At 38.8% G+C, this 20,520-nt stretch overlaps 1 protein-coding gene across 1 annotated transcript; it reads left to right on the top strand.

Annotated features, from left to right (window-relative positions):
* Positions 1–7: 7 nt before the first annotated feature.
* stk33 (serine/threonine kinase 33) lies at positions 8–14,474 on the top strand. Its single transcript, XM_015000003.2, has 13 exons — positions 8–261; positions 5,684–5,798; positions 6,850–6,963; positions 7,061–7,165; positions 7,295–7,433; positions 7,856–7,938; positions 8,362–8,449; positions 9,059–9,134; positions 9,212–9,324; positions 9,405–9,490; positions 9,572–9,644; positions 10,546–10,754; positions 12,613–14,474. The coding sequence occupies exons 2-13, from the start codon at positions 5,712–5,714 to the stop codon at positions 12,856–12,858; spliced, it is 1,419 nt and encodes a 472-aa protein (XP_014855489.1). The 5' UTR covers positions 8–261; positions 5,684–5,711; the 3' UTR covers positions 12,859–14,474.
* Positions 14,475–20,520: the final 6,046 nt, after the last annotated feature.

Raw genomic sequence — 20,520 nt, 5'->3', positions numbered from 1 at the left:
AGATAAATCCAGGCGCCACAGAGAATAACTGGTTTCATATTTAGATGTTGAAGGTTAGTTGTTGTACTAGGCTAAATGACTCGAAATCTAGCAAATTTCCTTGCGTCAATATTTGGGCATAAACTTAACAGGTGTAAAGTATTGAGCAGAGTGGATTACCTTTAGGACTTTTGTCCCTTTTCGCTTTCCTTAGTCATCCACCGGTGGAAAAGTTTTTGCTTGATGAGCAACCTGCTGAGCTAAAATGATTACTTCTAAGAGGTAAGAGCATTTTGGTGAATTTTATAAGAAGCACTGAAAAAAAAACAAACTTATTCCACATGTTTGTCACTTTTGTTCCAGTTAGTTTAGTCTTATTTAAAAAAGCTAAAATCATCCGGGAGTGTTCACATTCCGTCTCCATGGTAACTGTAGGGAACGACCTAACATAAAACTAAAGCGTTTAGAGTGTTTTATGTCAAAACAATAGTGGCTACAAGTCAGAGCCATTAAATCTAACGACACAAAAAACTGGACGGCAGTGATGTTTGATTAATATAACCTCTTTTTAGTTGTTCTCATTTTATTAAACTAATCATACAATGTTTACTACTAGCTAGCTCAAGCTGTTTTTGGCATTACCCTCTTGTGTACTCTGCCAAAAAACATTTGTAAATCACAAAAACAAAACAAAACAAAACAAAAAAACACTTAAACAGCCTCAAATATTTCCACAAGGTGTTAAAGTTACTTCACATGTAAATGTCTCCTCAGAGTTTTTGAAGACCCACACTATTGTCCATTCGTAAAAATGATCATTTGAGTTAGTAGGACAATGTCTGTGGCGCATTGCAGCCTTATTTATGGACTGTTTTCCTCGAAGTTACCTTTGGAAATGAATTTGATTTGCTCTTGTTTCTGCAGTGGCCTAAATTTTTTTTACCCGTCTCTTCTCCTCGCTTCCCAAGGCTGAGCCCAGCAAGGGCAGAGATTAGCTTTAACCAGGATTAAACCAATGAGGAAAATTTGAATTTGTTGGCCCTTATCTTCTAGCAACATGTGGAGTGCCCTAAGCGAATGGCAGAATTTGATCTTTTGCTTCCCAATAGCAAAGCATGTGTTTTTTTCCCCCCAGTAGACACTTATCATACTTGACCGTTGAAGACAGGGGGGGGCTTTTAAATGGTTTGTTTATAAGGAAACAACATGCACTTGTTTGCTGCATCAGAATTACAGCTTAACCCCTTGACATCCTTCTAATAGGGGCCTAAAAACAGTGAAGTGGTGCTATTTGTCTGAGAAGTTAGTTGATCCCACAACTGAAAGGTTAAGAAATGACCAACAGATGTTTTTTTTTATTTGTTTAGTCTTTAATTCGAAATGTCTACCACATATTTTAAAACATTTGGATACAGGTACTTACTGAAACACACAGTGCTTCGCAACCTATTCTCATACCTTTGACTTTGTTTTATATTTTGTCAATGTACAATCACAAACATTCTTGTATTTTATTTGATTTTAATGTAAAAGAGAGAAATAAAGTTGTGTAGTTAGAAGGAACAGCATCCATCCGTCCATCCATCCTCTGTTGTAGGAGGGAACTCCAGAAAAAAGTTGATTTGAAACTCCTGTACAGTTCTATTTGTATTTGGCCATTTTTATGCATTTTTACACCAATACTCATTACCAAAAACACTGATATGGCAGATGATTTCTTAAAATCCAGTGCAAACAACTGCCCTCCGAAGTCATATAATTTGCAGACAGTGTCAACAAATGACCATATTTCACTAATCTCAGTAAAAATATGGTTGTTCTATGAAGGCCTCAGGTTTGTTAGAGACTGCGCAGAGGAACACAGCAGAAGAGTCAGCAATATAGTTGCGGAGAAGTTAAAGCGGGGCCAGGTTTTAAAGGATAGACTCAAGTTTTGAATAACTTACGGACCAATTTTTAATCCATGATCTCAAAATTTAATGAATATAACATAACTCCAAACTGCTCACCAGAACTAAAATGCTGGGCAAGAAAAGCATTAATCAGAAAAGCAGCGTAGAGGCCCAACGAGATTAAAGATCTACTGCTCAGGTGGATGAATCTGACAACAGTATAACTGTTACATTTGAACACCACAAATCTAGTCTTTTTTTTTTAAAGGTGCCAAGAAGAGAACAAAATTAAACTTCAAAGCTTGAAAGTGTGCAGAAAAATTAACACTTTGCTTAACACCAAACCTTCTCCATGGTAGAAGACAGTAGTGACAGCATTACACCATGGCCATGGTTTTATTCAGAAGGGACTGAATTAGATTCTGAAATAAAACCTCTTAGAGGCTGAAAAAGAACTGAGAGTGGTCTGAATACGCTACATTACTGTATATGACAATATTTTTCTGATTTTATCATAAAGAATCTCCTCTATTGTTTCTCAGCTGTCAATTACAATATACTTCTACAGCTCTTTAGTGAGTCAGTTGGCAGCTTTAATGCCTTAATCCTGATGTGTTATTGGTATATCATATTTAGCCCACAAGCTCTGATAATCTTGCTGCATAATATTAGGTTTCCCTCCAGAACTTATTGAAGTAGATGGGACATTTGCATTCTAAACATGCAATTTCTTGCCTCATCAGGTAACGTAATTCCACGCTTCATTAGGACTGTGAAGTTTATCATTAGTCATAAAAGCCAAGCTGTCAATAAATGATTAAGTTTCACATGAGTCAAATATAATATTAGGGCTTGAGTAAAATAGATAATAGTGCATATTTTGATTACATTTGCAGCAATTTAGTTTTTGTTTGATTTTCCTGGACATATTTTTGCAGCTTTGTGTTACAGCAGGGAAATATTACACAGCTTTAATCCTCATGGTCTTCATAGGAAGCAAACCTGAAAACAATAATTTAAATATATCTCATGCCAAGAGTAACTACTTTTTAACTGCCTTTTTAATGTATATCTTACCTGTAGTCTTGCATACCTCAACAGATTAAGTCACAACATTGGTACAGGGATCCTTTAGTACAAAGTATCACACAACAAAACAGGAACAATTTTATCAAACAAATAATAAAAATACAAATTAACACTCATAAAACCAAAATCACAGAAATAAATTTGTTGTGACATTTTGATTTCATTAGCACCAACCATTATAACATTTGTCAAAGAGGAGGTTTTATGTGAAATCAACTCTATATCATGTTATAATGTTATTCACTAATTAAAAACATACCTGGAGCGTTGCTTTGATGCTTTCATGCATGTTTGAGGAATCCTTGAATCTCCTGTAGCAGCCATTTGGAGGTCCACAAAGTTCCTTTCAGCTTCACTACCCAGCTAAGCTTCCTTCTCAGAGACCACCCGTCCCCCGCACCTTCCTCACCTAGCTGTCCCAAATTAGCGGCAGCTTCTCATACAAAATACTTTGCAGTTCGACATTACAAAGAACATCTATCAACGGTATAATAGCCGAATCGTAATGTCACGTTGAAAGCTCCTTAAAGAGACAAAAGGTGTCAAATTTCTTTTAAGTTACGGTTGATAGCATTTCTATAACAACTGAAGGCACAATAGTTATTTGACACCATATGCCTCGAAAGTCCACTGTATTTTGCTTCAAAATTTTGTAAAATTTGTCCAAGCGCATAGATTCTATTTCGTTCTGAATCCTGTAACTGCATCAGATTTCCTACAAGAACCATACCGTATGGACGAGCACCCATATGGGGCATAACCACCTTGTGTGCTGTGCACGCTACAACAATCCATTGGCAATGAGAATTGTATGGCTTGACTTTGGCTTTTAGAGTCCCTGTTGCAGTGTTACTGACAGTGTGAGGCAGGATAAATATACATTACCTTCAGCAAATGAAACACAAGCAGATCTGAAGGGAGAAAACTTACAAAAACTAGGGTCATCTATTCCTTGTGGTCATGTTTTTTTTGTTGGAAAACGTCTATAGTTTGTGTGAAGATCATTAAAGAACTTGCTATTTGCAGCCATTGTGCATGTTCATTTTGTGCTAATGAAAAAAAGGTGGAAATTTCACCCTTAAATGGCGGAGAGGTAAGGGAAGTATGGACTTGACCTGTGATGGTCTGTCGGCTCTAATTACTTCCTGTTGAAACTGGAGATGAGGTGAACACAGTGTAAAAGGTTGACGGCAGTGTGTGTCTCTTGGGCTTAAGGTGTGTACTCGTGTTTACTTGTCTCTAATTGCGAGTGAGAGTGAAGACAAACTATTGTGGTTTAAATGTTTTGCTAATCTTTGTCGTCTATGTCATCAACCTAGTTCTGTAGTTTTTTTTTTTTTTAAATAGGCTCATTTTCTTTTTACGTAAATGACAGAAAGAAAGGGCACACAAAGAATTTGGCAGTGCTGACTTAATGAAGTGAAACAGGGTCCTTGGATTTGGTCCTTCTGGGAGTGTTTTAAATCTCACAATATGAGTACAAAGTGCATTCTTAATGGGAAGCATTTAGGTCCACATGTGGCACTGGGGCATAGTTCTTAACCATGACTGCTGAGTGGTCTAAATCCCACTTGTACATTTAGCAATCTGGTCATCCAAAATGCTCTTTTGTTGAAGCCTTGCATATCACTGATCGTGTCTTTGTTTCTTTATCAACAATTCCTTAGTGTTTCTTTTACCAACTTTACTTAAATAGTGTGAAAACTTTTATCCTTGCAGAGTACTTGCATTCTTTATAGATAGTAGTCCAATGGATTTGTGTCTTTTACTCCGAGTCATGACAAAAATAGCCGTTTTGGTCAGCATGATTTTTAGATTATGGTTGGGCGTAAGCTTTCTTGCAAATGTTGCAAGTTCATGCTGATATTATACACAACAACAACAACAACAACAACAAAAAAACGCTTAGTAAGTAATTAGTTTTGCATTTTTAATCTGTAGTTTGAGCTGCGGCTACTGGGAGACAGGTCTGAAGATTACAGCAAGGCACTCGAGACTTAAAGCAATTTGTGACCCCTTTTAAGGTCCAGCTTCTCACCCAACTTAGGGTGGGACACCAAGGTCAACTTAGACCTTGGTGTCCCATTTCCTTTGCATCAGAGATTAGTGGGGCAAGGACCAGGCACCTCTGTCTCAGAAGATACCTGAGACACACAAGACCCTGTTGCAGTCACTTTGGTTTCTCAGTGATACACTCATCACATGCCTCTGTCTTCCACAAATGAGCTCTGATTGAGATGATTGGAATTTCCAGAGGCTGTCACAATCATTTTGATTGGAAAATAGACATAAAATAATGGGAGAGACAGGCCTGTTATGAGAGCCCTGTCAGGGCTAAAATAATGCGTTGGAGTGAGGAGGTTAAAGACACTGCTTCCTTGTTAATAATTAATTGCTGTGCGTGTGGTGGATCCACTTCATCGCTCCTAGTCGTCACTTGATAATTGCTTTACATTTAATTTGGCTTCAGAGACTGTTTTTCAAGCTGGCTAAATTGTGCTTAAAGTGAATATAGGCTTAAGCAGAGGCAACAGTCAGGTTTTCAGAGAAATAAAGACTAAAGGTGGCATGTCTTGGATGTTGTTGAGTCATGCTGCTGTTGGCTTTTGGTTACATTTGAAAACAGTTATTTAAACAGTTATTTATTGTGTTTGGAAAACCATTGAATTTAGTCTTTTGAACATAACATTTTACTTCATACCTTCTTGTTTTTTTTAATGTAGGATATAAGCAGATGTTATTAAGGAAGGCATGAGTTATCGGTCGACAGCGACCCCTGGTGCTACATCTAACAGGGAGGTTCCTGTTATACGCCTCCAAGCGGATTCAGAACTCTGGGTAAGGAGAGTTTTTGTTTACAAGTCTTAGTAAGAGCTGCATGATGTCTGGAAAAAATGTGACATGTTATACTGTAGGCCACATTGCAATGACAATATGATTTGTGATAATTAATCCAGTTTGGAGTTTATAATGTTGAAGCCTTTGTGCTTTGAGTCCTTTGCAAACATAAACCTCTGATAGCTGGGAGTCTAATCAAGTACTGAAAGAAAATGAAATTAGTTATTTTCATTTCAGGAAAGTCTTTCCATTGAAAAACTTGCAATATATTTTCTTTTTGACTTTCGCAGAATACCTTATTTTTCTGCGTTAAACAATAAATACTACTAAACATATTACTGGTTATATTTACGCCCTGCGACAGACTGGCGACCTGTCCAGGGTGAACCCCGCCTCTCGCCCAGAACGTTAGCTGGAGATGGGCACTAGCATCTCTCCCGACCCCACTAAGGGACAAGGGTGTAAAGAAAATGGATGGATGGGTGGATGGTTATATTTACTGCATGAATGTATGGTATGAAAAAGGAAAATTTATTGTGAACCAATTAGTTCTTACAATACTGATATTTCATGCACTGATACCGCAATGATGGTAAATGTGTGACATATTGTGCAGCTCTAATGGTTGTGTGTGTTTGTGTGACTGAAACAATTAACTCGAATTGCTCCAGAAGAACTTCAATCTCTACTTTCTTTTGCCAAGGCCGCTTTCTTTGGGGAATTTGACCGCTCTGTTTGCCACATGCAAAGCAGCCAGTGCTCAGTCTTGCATGCACACAGATAATAATCAAGTTAATTAGACCTGAGATTGAATGAACTGCAGCAGCAACTTAATCATTTGTGAGTTGATTAAAAATACTATATTCTGCGGCTCTAGAGACTAGAAATCTGGCATGTTTTTTTGGATCACCTCAAATTAGGCCATGCATCAAAGTTAAGGTGAAAGTGTTTGGCTTTCAGAGTCCTAATCACAGACTTAGCTATTGACAGTTTGCTACAAATGCATTAATGTTTTCCTTTTTTTTTTTTTTTTTTTTTTAATTCCACTCAGAAAATTTATGAATTTGGAAAGACATTGGGTCAAGGAAGTTTTGGAATTGTTTATGAAGCCACTCACATCGCGACACAAACAAAATGGGCAATAAAGGAGGTTCGCAAACCAGCGGTGAGTCCTTCTTTTTCTGATTAAAAGGTTATACCTGTTAAACAAGAGCAATCAATTCTTCTATACTTTTTTTATTCTGTCACAACTTTCGTCACAGGCAGGAAGTTCAAAGTTTAAGATGTTGGATAACGAAATAAACATCCTCAAGCAAGTAGACCACGCCCACATAATACATCTTGAAGTAACCTACAATACACCTACGGTAATGATTGCTTTTCCTCGGGTCTCGATCTCAACATAAACTCTCGTCAAACGTACGACTGATAATGTTTCTCTTTTACTACTGCGTCCCGCTGAACTGAAATGACCTCGTTTCCCATTTTGTTCCCAGAAGATTTGTCTGGTCACTGAGCTCTGCAGAGGAGGCACCCTGAAGCAGCAGCTCCATCAAAAGAAATTCTTTACAGAGGATGAAACGAGAAAAATTATATATTGTTTAGCTGATGCAGTCGTCTACCTTCATAAAAGAGGTGATGTATATTAAGCAGACTAACAGAGGTGTGTGAATGTAGTTTATGGACAAGGCTTAGACAGATAATGTAATAGACAGAAAATGCAAAGTGTATTTTGATCAAGCCATTTGTTTAGTTGGTATTCGAAAATTGTCGAAAAAAGGGATTTTATATATATATATATATATATATATATATATATATATATTGCTCTTGTTTAACAGGTATAAAAAAAAGAATATATATATATATATATATATATATATATATATATATATATATATATATTCTTTTTTTTTTTTTACATGTTTTTTGTATTTATTATTCATGCATTTTGTATTGTACCACTCTATTTGCATTAGAGTGGTACAATAAGTAAATAAGGTTAACATTGAATAAAAAGAGGTTTCTTCTTTCTAATCTTTAGTTTTCCTTTGCAGATATAGTGCACCGGGACCTGAAACTTGAAAACATTCTTGTGAAGAATTCTCCTGATGATAATGAGGACTGGTTTGACATTAAGGTAAAGTTTTGATATAAACATGTAATTAAATATTTCATCACGGTTTCCTTTCTCTCTTTGAAGTTAAAGAAAGCTTCGTTAGGACCCATTTTATTTAACTAATCTTAATATTGGTAAAGGCCTGATTTAATGTCTTTTTTGATACCCATGTTCTCGCAAAGATTAAGTTGTTTCCCAGCACATAATCACCAAATAACATTATTTTGTCTGAACTCATAAAACATACAGTTGATGGCTGAGGCAAAGAGGAAGTAGTTTCTTAGTCTATTTTTTCTGCTCACGTACACAATTATAAACACATTAAGAATAGGAAGTGTGTTTGAGTGTAGTTTATTTATAAGTTCTGCATGCTGTAGTACCAAAAACAAGAGACCTGAGACATTTATTGAAATACCTTTTTCTTAAGTGCTGTTGTGCACCTAGGTGGCAGACTTTGGACTGTCGGTGAAGGCAGACGGTGTTGGGATTAGGAAGGTATTGACGGATTCCTGTGGGACTCTCCTCTATATGGGTATCCTCTCTATAAGTAATATTTACCATATTATGCTCAATAAATTATGTTGAATATATACAACTACTGCTAAAGACTTTTTTACAAAGTTGTTTGGATGATATTGAAACAAAGTCATATTTTTTTATTTACTTGTATGTGGCTGTTTGCAAGTATATATGCTTAATGTATCAACAAGTTATATGACTTGTTGATACATTGGCTTGAAATAATTTTTCTTTGGATTTCCATCTATTTGTGTCCAGACAGGACTTACAGGAGTTGTTCGCCTACTTCATAAACTAAGTTGTCGGCTTTGAACTTTGTAATCATTTATTACTAGTGTTATAGCAGACACTAGTCTGTCCCAGGCTGACTGTGGATGTCAGTATAAAAGATAAAACACTCACATTTTTAAGGAAAACAAAAGAGACGTCCAACAAAGCGTACAAGTGTACAAGTTTCACCACATCACGCGTCTAGAAATACAGCTTAGTATTTTTTTCTAGAAGCAGCTTCAAAGCATCATTACTACTCAGAAGTGTTTTAATGTGTATGTTTTGGTCCCAAGGTTTCTGTAACTGAAAAAACAAAACAAAACAAAAAAAGCCATTCGTGTGTGATTTTCAGCCCCTGAAATGATGAGTGGCCGCGGTTACAGCCATTGGTGTGATGTTTGGAGCATCGGAGTCATTATGTTTATGCTGTAAGTAGGCACACTTCAACTACTTCCTAATCACCATGAATTAGATGAAGACATGGCTGAAATATGTCTCCATGTAGGCTTTGTGGAGAGCCTCCATTTCATTCCAAATCAAAGGAGAGACTGGTCAGGAAAATTATGCGCAAGCAAGTAAAATTTACTCAACCCATTTGGGCCACAGTTAGTGATGGAGGTGAAATTTTTATCTTATACGTCACTGTTAACAAAGGTTCAACAATACCCACTTTAGCCAACTGGTTTCTGCCTCAACAGGAAAATATGTCCTGACTTGCCTTCTGAAGACTGACCCTGCTTACCGCTTGTCTGCTCATCAACTGCTAGATCATCCCTGGATTACAGTAGGGCACCGGCTCCTCTTCTGCATTTCTGAACTTTAAGTGACCGACACAAAGAGGTCTTATGGGAGACTTTACCAACAGGGTGACACAACTGTGCCTTTGGGCCCGAGCAACGTGTTGGAGATGATGAAACACTATGTGGGAAACGAAGACGGTAATAATGAATTCAAATGTTGTTCTTTCCAAGCTATGATCAAAATCTTCCAGTAACTCACATTAGGTAAATGTTGTTGAATGGATCAGACTGGACAAAACATGTTTATTAGTGCATTTTTAGTGTGTGGAAGATGAAATAATTCTGGAGCACAGTTAATTTTGAAGTCTTCATAAGTGTTAAGCAATCAGCTGAGCATAAATTCTCAAATTCATAATCAGAAATTTCTGTCATAATCCTAAGCCTTTAAGGCTTTAAGGTTCATAATAATATGAACAATTTTGTTGAACTAAATCCTTCTGTGGATTTGTATTTCTCTTTTTTTTTTAAATGAAAACAATTAAAAACTTGAAAAATGTCATAGCAAAAATTATGACTGGTTTGCTTGGCTATACTTACAGTTAAAAAACTGACCTTACTACTTGCTCAAATAAAATATGAAATGTAACTATCATATAAATATGCAGGAAACTTTTATGTTCTCAAATAGCTCGGTATGAAAATTGCACTGCAAAACCACAAAATTATTAGTATTTCTGGTTGTAGTTTCTAGTGCAGATACCTTAGTACACTTGACATAAGACAAAACTAACTTACAATAAACGTTCTATCAAGACATAAGAGCTGGCTTGAAGTCAGTAATTTCTTAATATTGATAAAATGTACTATTTCCGCTGGCAGATTATTTCACTTATAACATCTGCCGGTGGAACTAGTACTTTTGGTCAATATTAAGGCTTCATCTTAATAATTAAGGCTCATATCTTGCTGGAAAGTCAGTTTTGTCTAATTTCAAGTGTAGTAAGATATTTTTACTAAAATCTACAACAAAGATACTTGATAAGATTTTGTGTTTTTGCAGTGTAGACATCCTATTGCTGATTAATATCTTTTTTTTCAGAAGAAAGTGAGACTGAGAATGACTCTGTGTCCACCTCTTCGGAGGACGATGAGGTGCCAGGCCTGGACATTATCTGCTTGCCCTCAAAGAAAAGCAGCCCTTGTGAGTCCACAAAGGCTGCAAAAGCGAAGGTTCAACCTTCAAAAGGTTCAAAAGTAAAGATTTCCCCTGAGAGAAGCACCTCCAGACCGTCCACATCCACCAAGCTGGTACTGTTTGTCTGTTTAACACAACTGTGCAACACTGTCCATTTAAGAAACCTCTCATGTGTTCAAGGGCTGTTTGTGATAGCTAATGCTGTTTCTGCTGTCATACACAGTGCTGTGCAAAGTATTCATACCTCTTACACTTATTTAGATTAGATCTGGGATTTTATGTGACAGACCAACACAAAGTAGTGAATATTTGCAAAGTGAAAGAAAAATTATACCTTTTTTTTAAACTAATACTGAAAAATGTTTATAGAGAATGTTTTTCAGATCCCTTTGTACACGTTTTGCTGGTATTGGGACTTATTCTTGTCCAATTTTGCCCAATTTTGTGCTTTCATGTAAACCAGCACAAGCGCCAATGTCATTTTCTGTTGTCTCAATTTGATTAATGTGTGGACTTTGACTGGGCCATTTTAAAACATCCTTGGCAGCACATAGTACTCTATTCTAGGGTTGGTCTATGTTTAGCTCGTCTCTCCACCAACTCTGACCAACTGTGCTGTTCCATCTGAAAATAAGCATCCCCTCAGCATTATACTGCCAGCAGTATATCACACTGTAGACCTGCTTCGTTCAGAGTGTTACGCACTGTTGGAGTTCAATTTTGGTTTTATCTGACCAGAACACCTTCTTCCACATTTGCTTTCCTTCAACAGTGGCTTTTTTTTTTTTTTAAAAGCCACACTTCTGTTGAGGCCAGACTTGTGGATTTCTCTTGGTTTAACAGATTCTTCCACCTGAGCTGTGGATCTGTGCAGCTCTCTCTGATTAATGCTTGTCTTTATAGTTTAGGTGCTTGATTTTGTAGGCTTACACCAGGGGCATTCTCTTCCCATTTTTAGATGATCGTAATGAATAGCGCTCCGTGTTCAAAGCTTTATATGTTATTCTAAAACCTAGCCCTGCTTTAAGGTTCTCTGCAGCTTTATCCTAGCTCTGTGTGGTTAGTCCCTTAGTCTTCAGGATGCAATTTGTTCACTAATGTTATCTAGCAAAACCTCTAGGCCTTCACAAAATACCTTTACTTCTACTGAGACTCAATTTTGCTGTGGTTGGCTGCATTCACTAAGAAGGTGGCATAAGCAAATAGTTTTTTTAGGGATATACCTATGACGGGGGATAAACAACTAAATGCTTTTATTGGTTAAAAAATGTTTGAAAGCCTAGTGTCCCATTGAAAAATAAATTTAATTTAATGGTTGTATGATGTTAAAGTCCATCCATTCATTCATCCATCGTGGGTCACTGGGGGACTGGTGCCTATCTCCAGTGATCATTGGCTGAGAGACGGGGTAAACCCTGGACAGGTTGCCAGACACACAACAAAAATAACATGCACACCCACATCTAAGGACAATTTAGAGAGACCGACTAGCAGTCATGTTTTGTACTTTGGATGAACTCACACTTGTACTCTATATGGAGTGCAAACTCCATATAGAAAGACCCTAACCTGGGATTCAAACCCAGGCAACAGAGCTGGATGTCAGCGTGTTTTTCGTAAGGGATATGAATACTTTTGCGAGGCATTGTAATTTACCTTGACAGCTTTGAGACAACAGCACTACAAAGGTTTGTTAAACTGCCAGATCCTTTCAGATCAGTTTCTATTTAAGTCTTCATTGTTACGTCCTTATTATGTCACATATTTGATTTTTTAGCTTGAAACTGCCAACATCTTCTGATATGTAGCTGTCCTCATTTGCCTTATTCTTTCATATTGCATTTGACACCGAATCACCACTAGATGGTGCCAGATTTTCCTCTTAAAAAGATTGTGTTAAAAGTAAGGCTTTTAGTTGTTTTATGTTGATCTTTGAGCTGTCTGAGATGAATGTGTCTCTGATTTTTACAGAGTCTTAGTATAAAAAGTTCAACCCTGCTGAGTTCAATATCGGAAAAATCTGAAGACAAGACGGATGCAACCAGTCTCTCAACAAAGTCAGAGAAGGGACATTCATCTAGCCGTAAAACAACACCTCTGCCACATGGCAAAGCAAAAAAGCAACACAGAAAAAAAAGGTCAAAAAAGAGCAAATCCAGCTCATCAGAGCAAAAGATCAAAACGAAAGAAAAAAAAGAAATAAAGGGGAAAAAATGAGTCGAATCAATCATATGAGAAAACGTAGAAGGGAATCGTCGTGTTTTGATAATTTTAATATTTATGCATTTCTGTTTTTTTTAATTTTTTTATGTTTGGTTGTAGCAGATGTGAGTGTAACTGCAATCAGTGGTGCTACCCCAACTGTGCTGGCTGGGGAGGAAGCAGGGGCTGCAGTGTTCAAGGAACGGGCCTCACATGTAATGTGTCAATAGTTCAATATGCCCAAACCCACTGCACTTTGGGTGAGCAGCCTGAGCAGTGCTACCTTGTGCCAATGCGGAGGCCCTACTCTGAGCTGTTTTTCCAGCTAGACAAAAGTAAAATCATCAGACAGGTAAAATATGTTTTTGGTTTTTTTAAGAGAAGTTAACATGGGAGAATGAATACTTTCTTATCAGAGTCTACCGATACAGTTACCTTACAGGAAGATGGATTCAGTGAGAAAAAGTTACCTTGGAAACTTACACAAAGTGAATGCAGTAGTCATCTGTTTATTGCTGCTAGCAAATAACATAAATGTTATCTTTTTACTTTTACCCTCTGCTAATATTTTCCTTTTTACATTGTATTCTTATCTTGTTTCACTGCTACATGCACAGATAGGGAATAAAACGATAGAAATGAACCAAACCTGAAACAGACTTGGCACCAGGCTAAATGTAGTGTGTGAATTTTATTTTACATATGCGCATGCTACTGTGGCACATGTACACACATCCAGGGTTTGATTTGTGTTTTAAGAATTACATATTTAACTGCAGGGACACTAAAACAGAACACAAACGATTAGTTTGGATATCATTTCACAACACCGAACTAAGCAATAGGGATTTTGCTCCCTTTGTGCTCTGACCTCTCAATCCCAAAGCGTTGCATATGCAGTGACTGCACCCACTCAGTGTCAAAACAGAGAAACTGTCACACAGGCTGGTTACGCTCCATCTAAATGCAGAGGATTGGGACTGAGGGCAGCCACGGGTCTAATCTCGTTTGGAGGCCACTGAAAGCAGCAGCAGCTACTTTGAGGGCACTGCCATTCAAGCACAGGTTTTTTTTTTTTTTTTCCCCCGCTGTAGAGAGAATAATCCCCAGCACAGATACAACATTAACGTATCCAAGCATAACACACAGAGGGTGAATTTCAAATCCACCCATTTGCATCTTGAAGTGAATGAGTGCCAACAATGGGCCCGTGTTCCTCCACAGGCTTTATGTTTTAGTGCACATGTGAGAATGTAGCCTGATCAGTTTTATATTTATGTTTTTTAGGACACAAGCGATTGTTGATAGAAGCTGCTTGCCAAAAAAAAAGCAAAAAAACAAAAAGGACTGCTCTGCTACTGCGGCGTTACTGACACGCTGAATGTCTCTGGTTTACTCAGATTGCCATAAAACAGCAGATGGAGCTGTAGTTAGTTGCTGAATTCATTAATTTGAGCTGTACCTAAAGCTACCTAATTTTCAGCATGAGGATGTGTAATTAGAATTGAGTGCTTGAGCCACTGCCCATTAAAAAATGTGATTTCCATGTAATCTGTCTCTAATTAATATGTTGTATGCTTACACCTCGACGGTCCATGCAGTTAAAATAAAGTTAAGACGCGGCTCCTGTCGAGTGCTGTCTTGTAATTTTGTTTTTAAATAATTTGAGAATTTAACAAAAAGCACACAAATAGTGATTTGTGTAGTTAGTTAAACGTACTTCACATTTGCATAAAATCTATTTACATAGTCGCTTGTTGGGCCAATTGTGTTCTAGTGGAGATGGCATTTCTCCACATGCTCACCATTTTCTTGTCCTATATTCATTTTTTTCCTCTTTTTTTCAAAGCAAAATGTCCAAAAAATGCTTGCGTGTGCGTGCATGTGTGTGTGTGTGTGCGTGTGTGTGTGTGCGTGTGTGTGTGTGTGTGTGTGTTAGGGTTGGGCATAGAAATGCCCAACCCTAACAGACATGGGAACATTTTAGTTTTTTTTTTGTGCCAACTTCAAAATTGTAAAGATTCAAAAATCTGTCTGCGCATGTTGAAGCAGGTAAACATTAGCTTCCAGTTATTTGGTTCCTCAGTGTGCCAAAACAACAACAGAGGTGGGAGATAACGAGGGGGGCCACATGAGAGGCTGTATGGTGGGATAGGTTAGGGGCGTGAATTTAGGACAAAGCACGGAGGCAAAGGAAATTAGAAAATTCGTCGGGATGGAACGAGGGATGCGATTGCTTCCCCCCAATCCTGGCGCCACCCTTCGCCCACACCCCTAAAAGCCCTCCCACTCTTTTCCTCTAGCAGAGCCCCTGCCAGATGGAGGTATGGGTGGGTGGATTGACGGGGTGAAGGGATTAAAACTCTGCAGCCCTATTTTGGAGCCTAAGCACAGTGTCACTCCCTGCAATGGTGGGGAGCAGAGGGGCACTTGTGGCTAGAGTCACACAGTTGTGGAAATAAGTGTGCACAAGCTAATGTCAAAAGAGGCAAGGATGCTTCCCCTCCCTTTGTTGCGCACCCCTCTTGGCTTCCTCCACTTTTATCCAGTGAGTACTGAACTGCTTGAAGGCGGCAAGTAGGAGGAGGGGAGTGCATCTCCATAACCTAATAGAGCTCTCTTTAATTAATCAGCTCATCTGCAGAGGCCCGATACCTGCAGCTGACCCCCCCCCCCCCTCCACCCACACACACACACACACACCCTCCCCTGCCCACCCCACCATCAACTACCGGCACCCCAACACAACATCCTCACACTGCTGCTATGACATTGTGGTAATGAGCTAACATGGCTACAATGTCATGGAAACGTTGCAGAGACATTATCAATCATACACCCTGATGTTGCTGATCCCCGTCAGCGACAGAAACGCCTTGCAATTTGGGAGCCCCTCTTCTCTAAAGAACAAAACAACTAAATATAAACATGGCTACTATCCACCATGCCTTTTTTTTCCCCAAAGAAAAAGAAAAAGGGAGGGGCTGCGTTTACGTCAAGCAAACATTTGAAACAGATGGCGATTTCAAAGCAAGCCTCATCAATCTTTGTTGACACTACCCCCCTTTTTTAAAACTACTCTTATTTAGGATATTTGCAATTATAATGCATACTGTAACCTCATTTGAATATCAAATTAATTACTGAACACACTGAAGTAAATACCTCTTTTATAAGTCCTTGTTAAAAGTGAAAAGTTCTCGACTACGGTTGGGTGGTGTGTTAATTTACAGTGATATCTAATCCCAAGTTACTTCACATAAAAGGCATTACTATACATATTTTAATAGGGAGGTGGTTGTTTTCCAAGCAATTTTCTGCTAGAGTACATTTTTAATTTATTCATATTTAATTTATTGGTCTCTGCATACGAGCTCGGTGAAACTAATCAACAGCATGTATGGCCCTCTTAAAGCCACATCCCTCCCTGGCAGGCAGACAAGCAAGCCTCTGCCGTCGGATAAGCTCCCTTCTCTTGAGCCGCGGAGAGCTGGGTGAAATGCCCCACATTCAGTCAAGCAGGAGGATGCCACCTCCAAGGAGACTCTTGAGTTTCCCACAAACAACCTTTTAATCAGAAGGAGTAAAGGGGGTTTTGGGGGGGGAAGGGGAGGAAGTGGAAAAATGAAAAATGTGCCCAGCCTTGAATGATCCAAAACGGCGCAATTTCTAAGGATAGTGACTGTCGTTACTGCTGTCAGAATGCAGCTCACTGGGGACAATGCCTTTTTCCCCCTCATCTCTTTCCGCTTCTCCTTGCCCTCATACTCATCTGCCCTTGAATTGGTTTTATGGCGCTTTGGCAGTCATTTAGCACAGTATGACCGGAGTTCTTATCACCTGACTCTTCTTTACTCTCCAAATATCTATCGACCCCTATCACAGGCTATGACACAGGAAGAAGGATCTTTTTCACCCTTACACATGCAAATGATTTCAATTAGCTACCGTTTTTCTTTGACAAGTATTTACAACAGGGCTGTCTCTCCGGAGTAACATGTACCAAGCGTTACGAGAAGCAGAAAGGTCATTTGGCACATTTTTGCCCCAAAATGAATACATTTATTTCGAGCACTTAATTCCACAGGAACCTGACCATTGCATGGGTCGGTAGGCCTCCGAGAGGAGGCATTACCACAAGAGGAGGCTTCACTTCTGCCCCAAAAGCAAGTTGGTGACCACGGGTCCGTGGGAATGCCTGAAGAGCAGGGGAGGAAAAGAGACAGTGAAATGGAGTGTGTGAGATCCAATCACCTTCTCTATTATAGGAAAATCGCCTTCATCACCTTCAGCATAATTGGAACATTCATTACAGTCCAGTAAAGAAAAAAAAAAAAAATGCAGGTCGCCATTAGATGAGCGATTTGAAAGTAGGTTCCTCCAGAATGAGAGACTCGAGAGGTCATGATACGGGGTCATAGTCAAGTAAATAATGGGAATTGGTCCCACGAGGCTGGAGAAATCACAAAGCTTGTGGCTGTGCACCAGAAAAACAACTATAAGGAGTCAAGAATTCAATCATCAGACAGAAAATAAAATGCCCCTGTGCCCTTTCAGTCGTACAGTAATTACAATTAGAAAGGCAGAATGTAATTTGCATTGGTAAACATACTTTAATCTGATGAATGTAGAAGCTGCTGTGATGCTTAATGCGATAACTTTTTCTTAATGTTAATAACAAAGCTTTTATTAATGATGTGTAGCTGCAGGAAAATTTAATTATATTTGCCCTAAAGTAAATGTAAAATGTATATCTACGGTATGTGCAAGCTCCTTTAAAACACCTCAGAGGATGAAGATATGCAACAATTCTTTGATAATAAGCTCATGTTCAAAGGAGTGACGTTGCACTCGTCTGCCAGTAGAGGCCTCACTCTGGCTTAAAGTTTTCTTTTTTTTTTTTTTTTTTTTTTTACATTTGCACTGTTTTTCTCCTGCTCTTGTTGTGAGTGTTTTAACATTTCTCTGCAGGGAAACCATAAACACCAGGCTGATCAAAGGAAGCATATTTAATATGTTTAGGTTGGAAAACCGAGTTGTTGCAGTTAAGATATTTTACAAAACTTTGTTCTAAGCAAAGAAACCATAACAATAGTTCATGGGTTTGTGTGCAGCAGTGCTTTAACTAACTGCAAACATGCCTGAAGTCAGTCATGATTTGAGATTCTCTTTGAGAGATTCAACAGAAGACTTAGGTATTTATTTCTTCTTGATGCTCCCACTAATGACCGTGTTTTGCAGGAGAAAATGCCTCTGCATTAAATATGAATAAACACATCATGATGAAACAATTAGGCAATGGTCCTCAGTGTGTAGCTGGTTTACATTTCTGGATGCCAAGAAAATGGTAATAACAAAAACAAAGCTGCAGCAGAGTAGGTTTCATCAATTAAGCGTACTTCTCTGTGGAAAAGAAATGTAATTTGAAAAGAAAGACCACAAACCTCTTCTCCCCCTCCACTCTTCACTGAAGACTGAACCTTTACAATTGATGAAAATAGACAGTGGTATGATCAGCCAGTGGAAGAGGGGCCCAGCGGTTCATGACAGGATGACACGCAGCCTCACAGTCAGAAGCTGGTCCGCAGCATCCGGCCTGTACTTTCCTCTCACCACTTTTACCACTCAGGAGGCAGATTGGAGTTCTCACTCTCAGCTCCTCCACATTATTGTCCATTATCACACCATGGTCCATGTGTAAGGTGACAGTGGTGCTCTGATGGAGGGGCGACAGGGGGGACCTAGTCTGCAATAACATATTATTAGCTTCCCCCCTCCCCCCTGATCCACTAGGCCGGATTTACACTGGATATCCAAAGACCTCTGAGGGCAGCTCACTGTCATTGTGGTGTCCAGCAGCAGAGCAATTGCAAGGAATGTGCAGGTGTGTGCAGACTGAACAGCTGTGCAACACATGCAAGGCGCACACACACAGAGCACAAGTTTGTCTTCAGTCATTGACACACTTTTTCCAGTTTGCCTGTATGTGCTGTTATTCTTCTTGATTTAGTTTATGGGGTTATTTTAGGTGTGAGGACACGTCTGCTGTCGGTTTGACACGGACAGATAGACTGTGCACAAAAGTAAATTGCCCCCTAATTAAGTTACTATTTGTTACAGGCCACCAGGCATTCTTTTAACCTCTTAAAGTTGTTCTGATCAAAGTTTTTCTTGGCTTTCTGCTAAAGCTTTTCTTTGGACTTTGTCAGATTGTATTGTATTGTTTTACTGTCCAGTACTCCTACCAGATCAGTATCAGATATTGTACAGTTTGAGCTTAAAATGTGAGAATATTGGACAAGTGATGGACAAAGAAGTGCCAAAACATCAAAGACCTGACACAATACCTGAAGAATGCATTGTCCTTTTATTGATCAACTGCATAATTAGCTGTAGTTCAGTGAATTACTCTGCTGGTGCTTTTAAACTGTTATTTTTTTCATGTTCAAACAAAGCTGAGGAAATGGCAGCAAACTGGGACTTCCTGACAGGGTGGTAACTAAATGCCTAAAGATCCCATTAAGAACAGGTTCTTTGTTAAACTGTCTGCATTATGTTAAATGGCTCATTTCTTGCTTGACGTCAGATTGATTTATAGGTCCAAGCTAAGTGCTTTGCTTGGGTACTGGGCTGAAAATGAGCTAAAAACTAGCTAATATCCAAAGAAGCTGTGTGAGAAGACGAGTACAAGACTTTTAAACATGTGGGTGGCTGGTGTTGTCAAAATAAGTGCAAATTTAAATAATGTTTGATCAGCCTATCAAAGATGGTGCTGTGATTATCGATGGCTTTTCATATTGTGTAGTTGTATTACTTTGTGTTCACATAAATCGTTGACATGCTGTACTTGTACATGCTGTTGTTTTGAGTTTCTTGGTTCTTGCATCAGTTTGATACTTTGTGTATTGGCCTTATTAATATTTTAGGATTGGTCTTCAGCTTTTTGATTTGGAAAGATCCTTGTGTTATCAGCTCTGTGTTCATAACTCAATTTCTCCTAACTTCTTAGTTCATCACCCATCTACAGGCACAGTGCATTCTGTTGAATAGACTCACCTGGTTCCCGTGTCACTCATTTCCACACCAACAGGTGGTTGTACATCTTAAAGTTAGAATATTCCATAACAGCGAAATATTTTCTTTCAGGTCATTATCTGCTTCGTTGGGTCTGGAGTCTCATTGCTCTCTTAGCTCATAGATTTTCTGTGGGGTTCTAGAGAGGGACGTTTGCTGGCTAATCAAGAACAGGAACATCATGATCACTGAACCAGCTTTTGGTGCCTTTGGTAGTGTGGGCACGTGCCAAGTCCTGCTTGAAAATAAAACTTGCATCACATGCAACTTGTCAGCAGAGAGAAGCAGGAAATGCTTTATAATTTCCTGGTAGACGACTGCAGTGACTGTGGACTTCAGAAAACACACTTAACCAACACCAGATGACATGTCACCCCAAACCATCACTGAGTGTGGAAACCTAACGTGGACTTTGTGCCTCTCCACTCTTCCTCCAGACCCTCGAACATTGAGTTACAAATTAAATGCAACATCTACTGTCATTTGAAAGAAAAGCCACAGTCCATTTCCTTTTCTCCTTAACCCAGGTAAGACATCTCTGGTTCAGGAGTGGCTTGACATGGGGAATGCAACATTTGTAGCCCATGTTTAGAATTTGTGTCT

The sequence above is a fragment of the Poecilia mexicana genome, unplaced genomic scaffold (assembly GCF_051168715.1).
Source record: "Poecilia mexicana isolate PSO_F unplaced genomic scaffold, ASM5116871v1 scaffold_3, whole genome shotgun sequence".
Classification (NCBI taxonomy): Eukaryota; Metazoa; Chordata; class Actinopteri; order Cyprinodontiformes; family Poeciliidae; genus Poecilia; species Poecilia mexicana.
This window is presented reverse-complemented; position numbering and strand designations above follow the sequence as displayed.

Excerpts from the sequence above, each read along its gene's own strand:
- stk33 (XM_015000003.2), top strand. The coding sequence starts at position 5,712 with ATGAGTTATCGGTCGACAGCGACCCCTGGTGCTACATCTAACAGGGAG. Across the intron at positions 6,964-7,060 it reads AGGAGGTTCGCAAACCAGCG|GCAGGAAGTTCAAAGTTTAA; the intron begins GTGAGTCCTTCT and ends CTTTCGTCACAG. Across the intron at positions 9,491-9,571 it reads TAGATCATCCCTGGATTACA|GGTGACACAACTGTGCCTTT; the intron begins GTAGGGCACCGG and ends CTTTACCAACAG.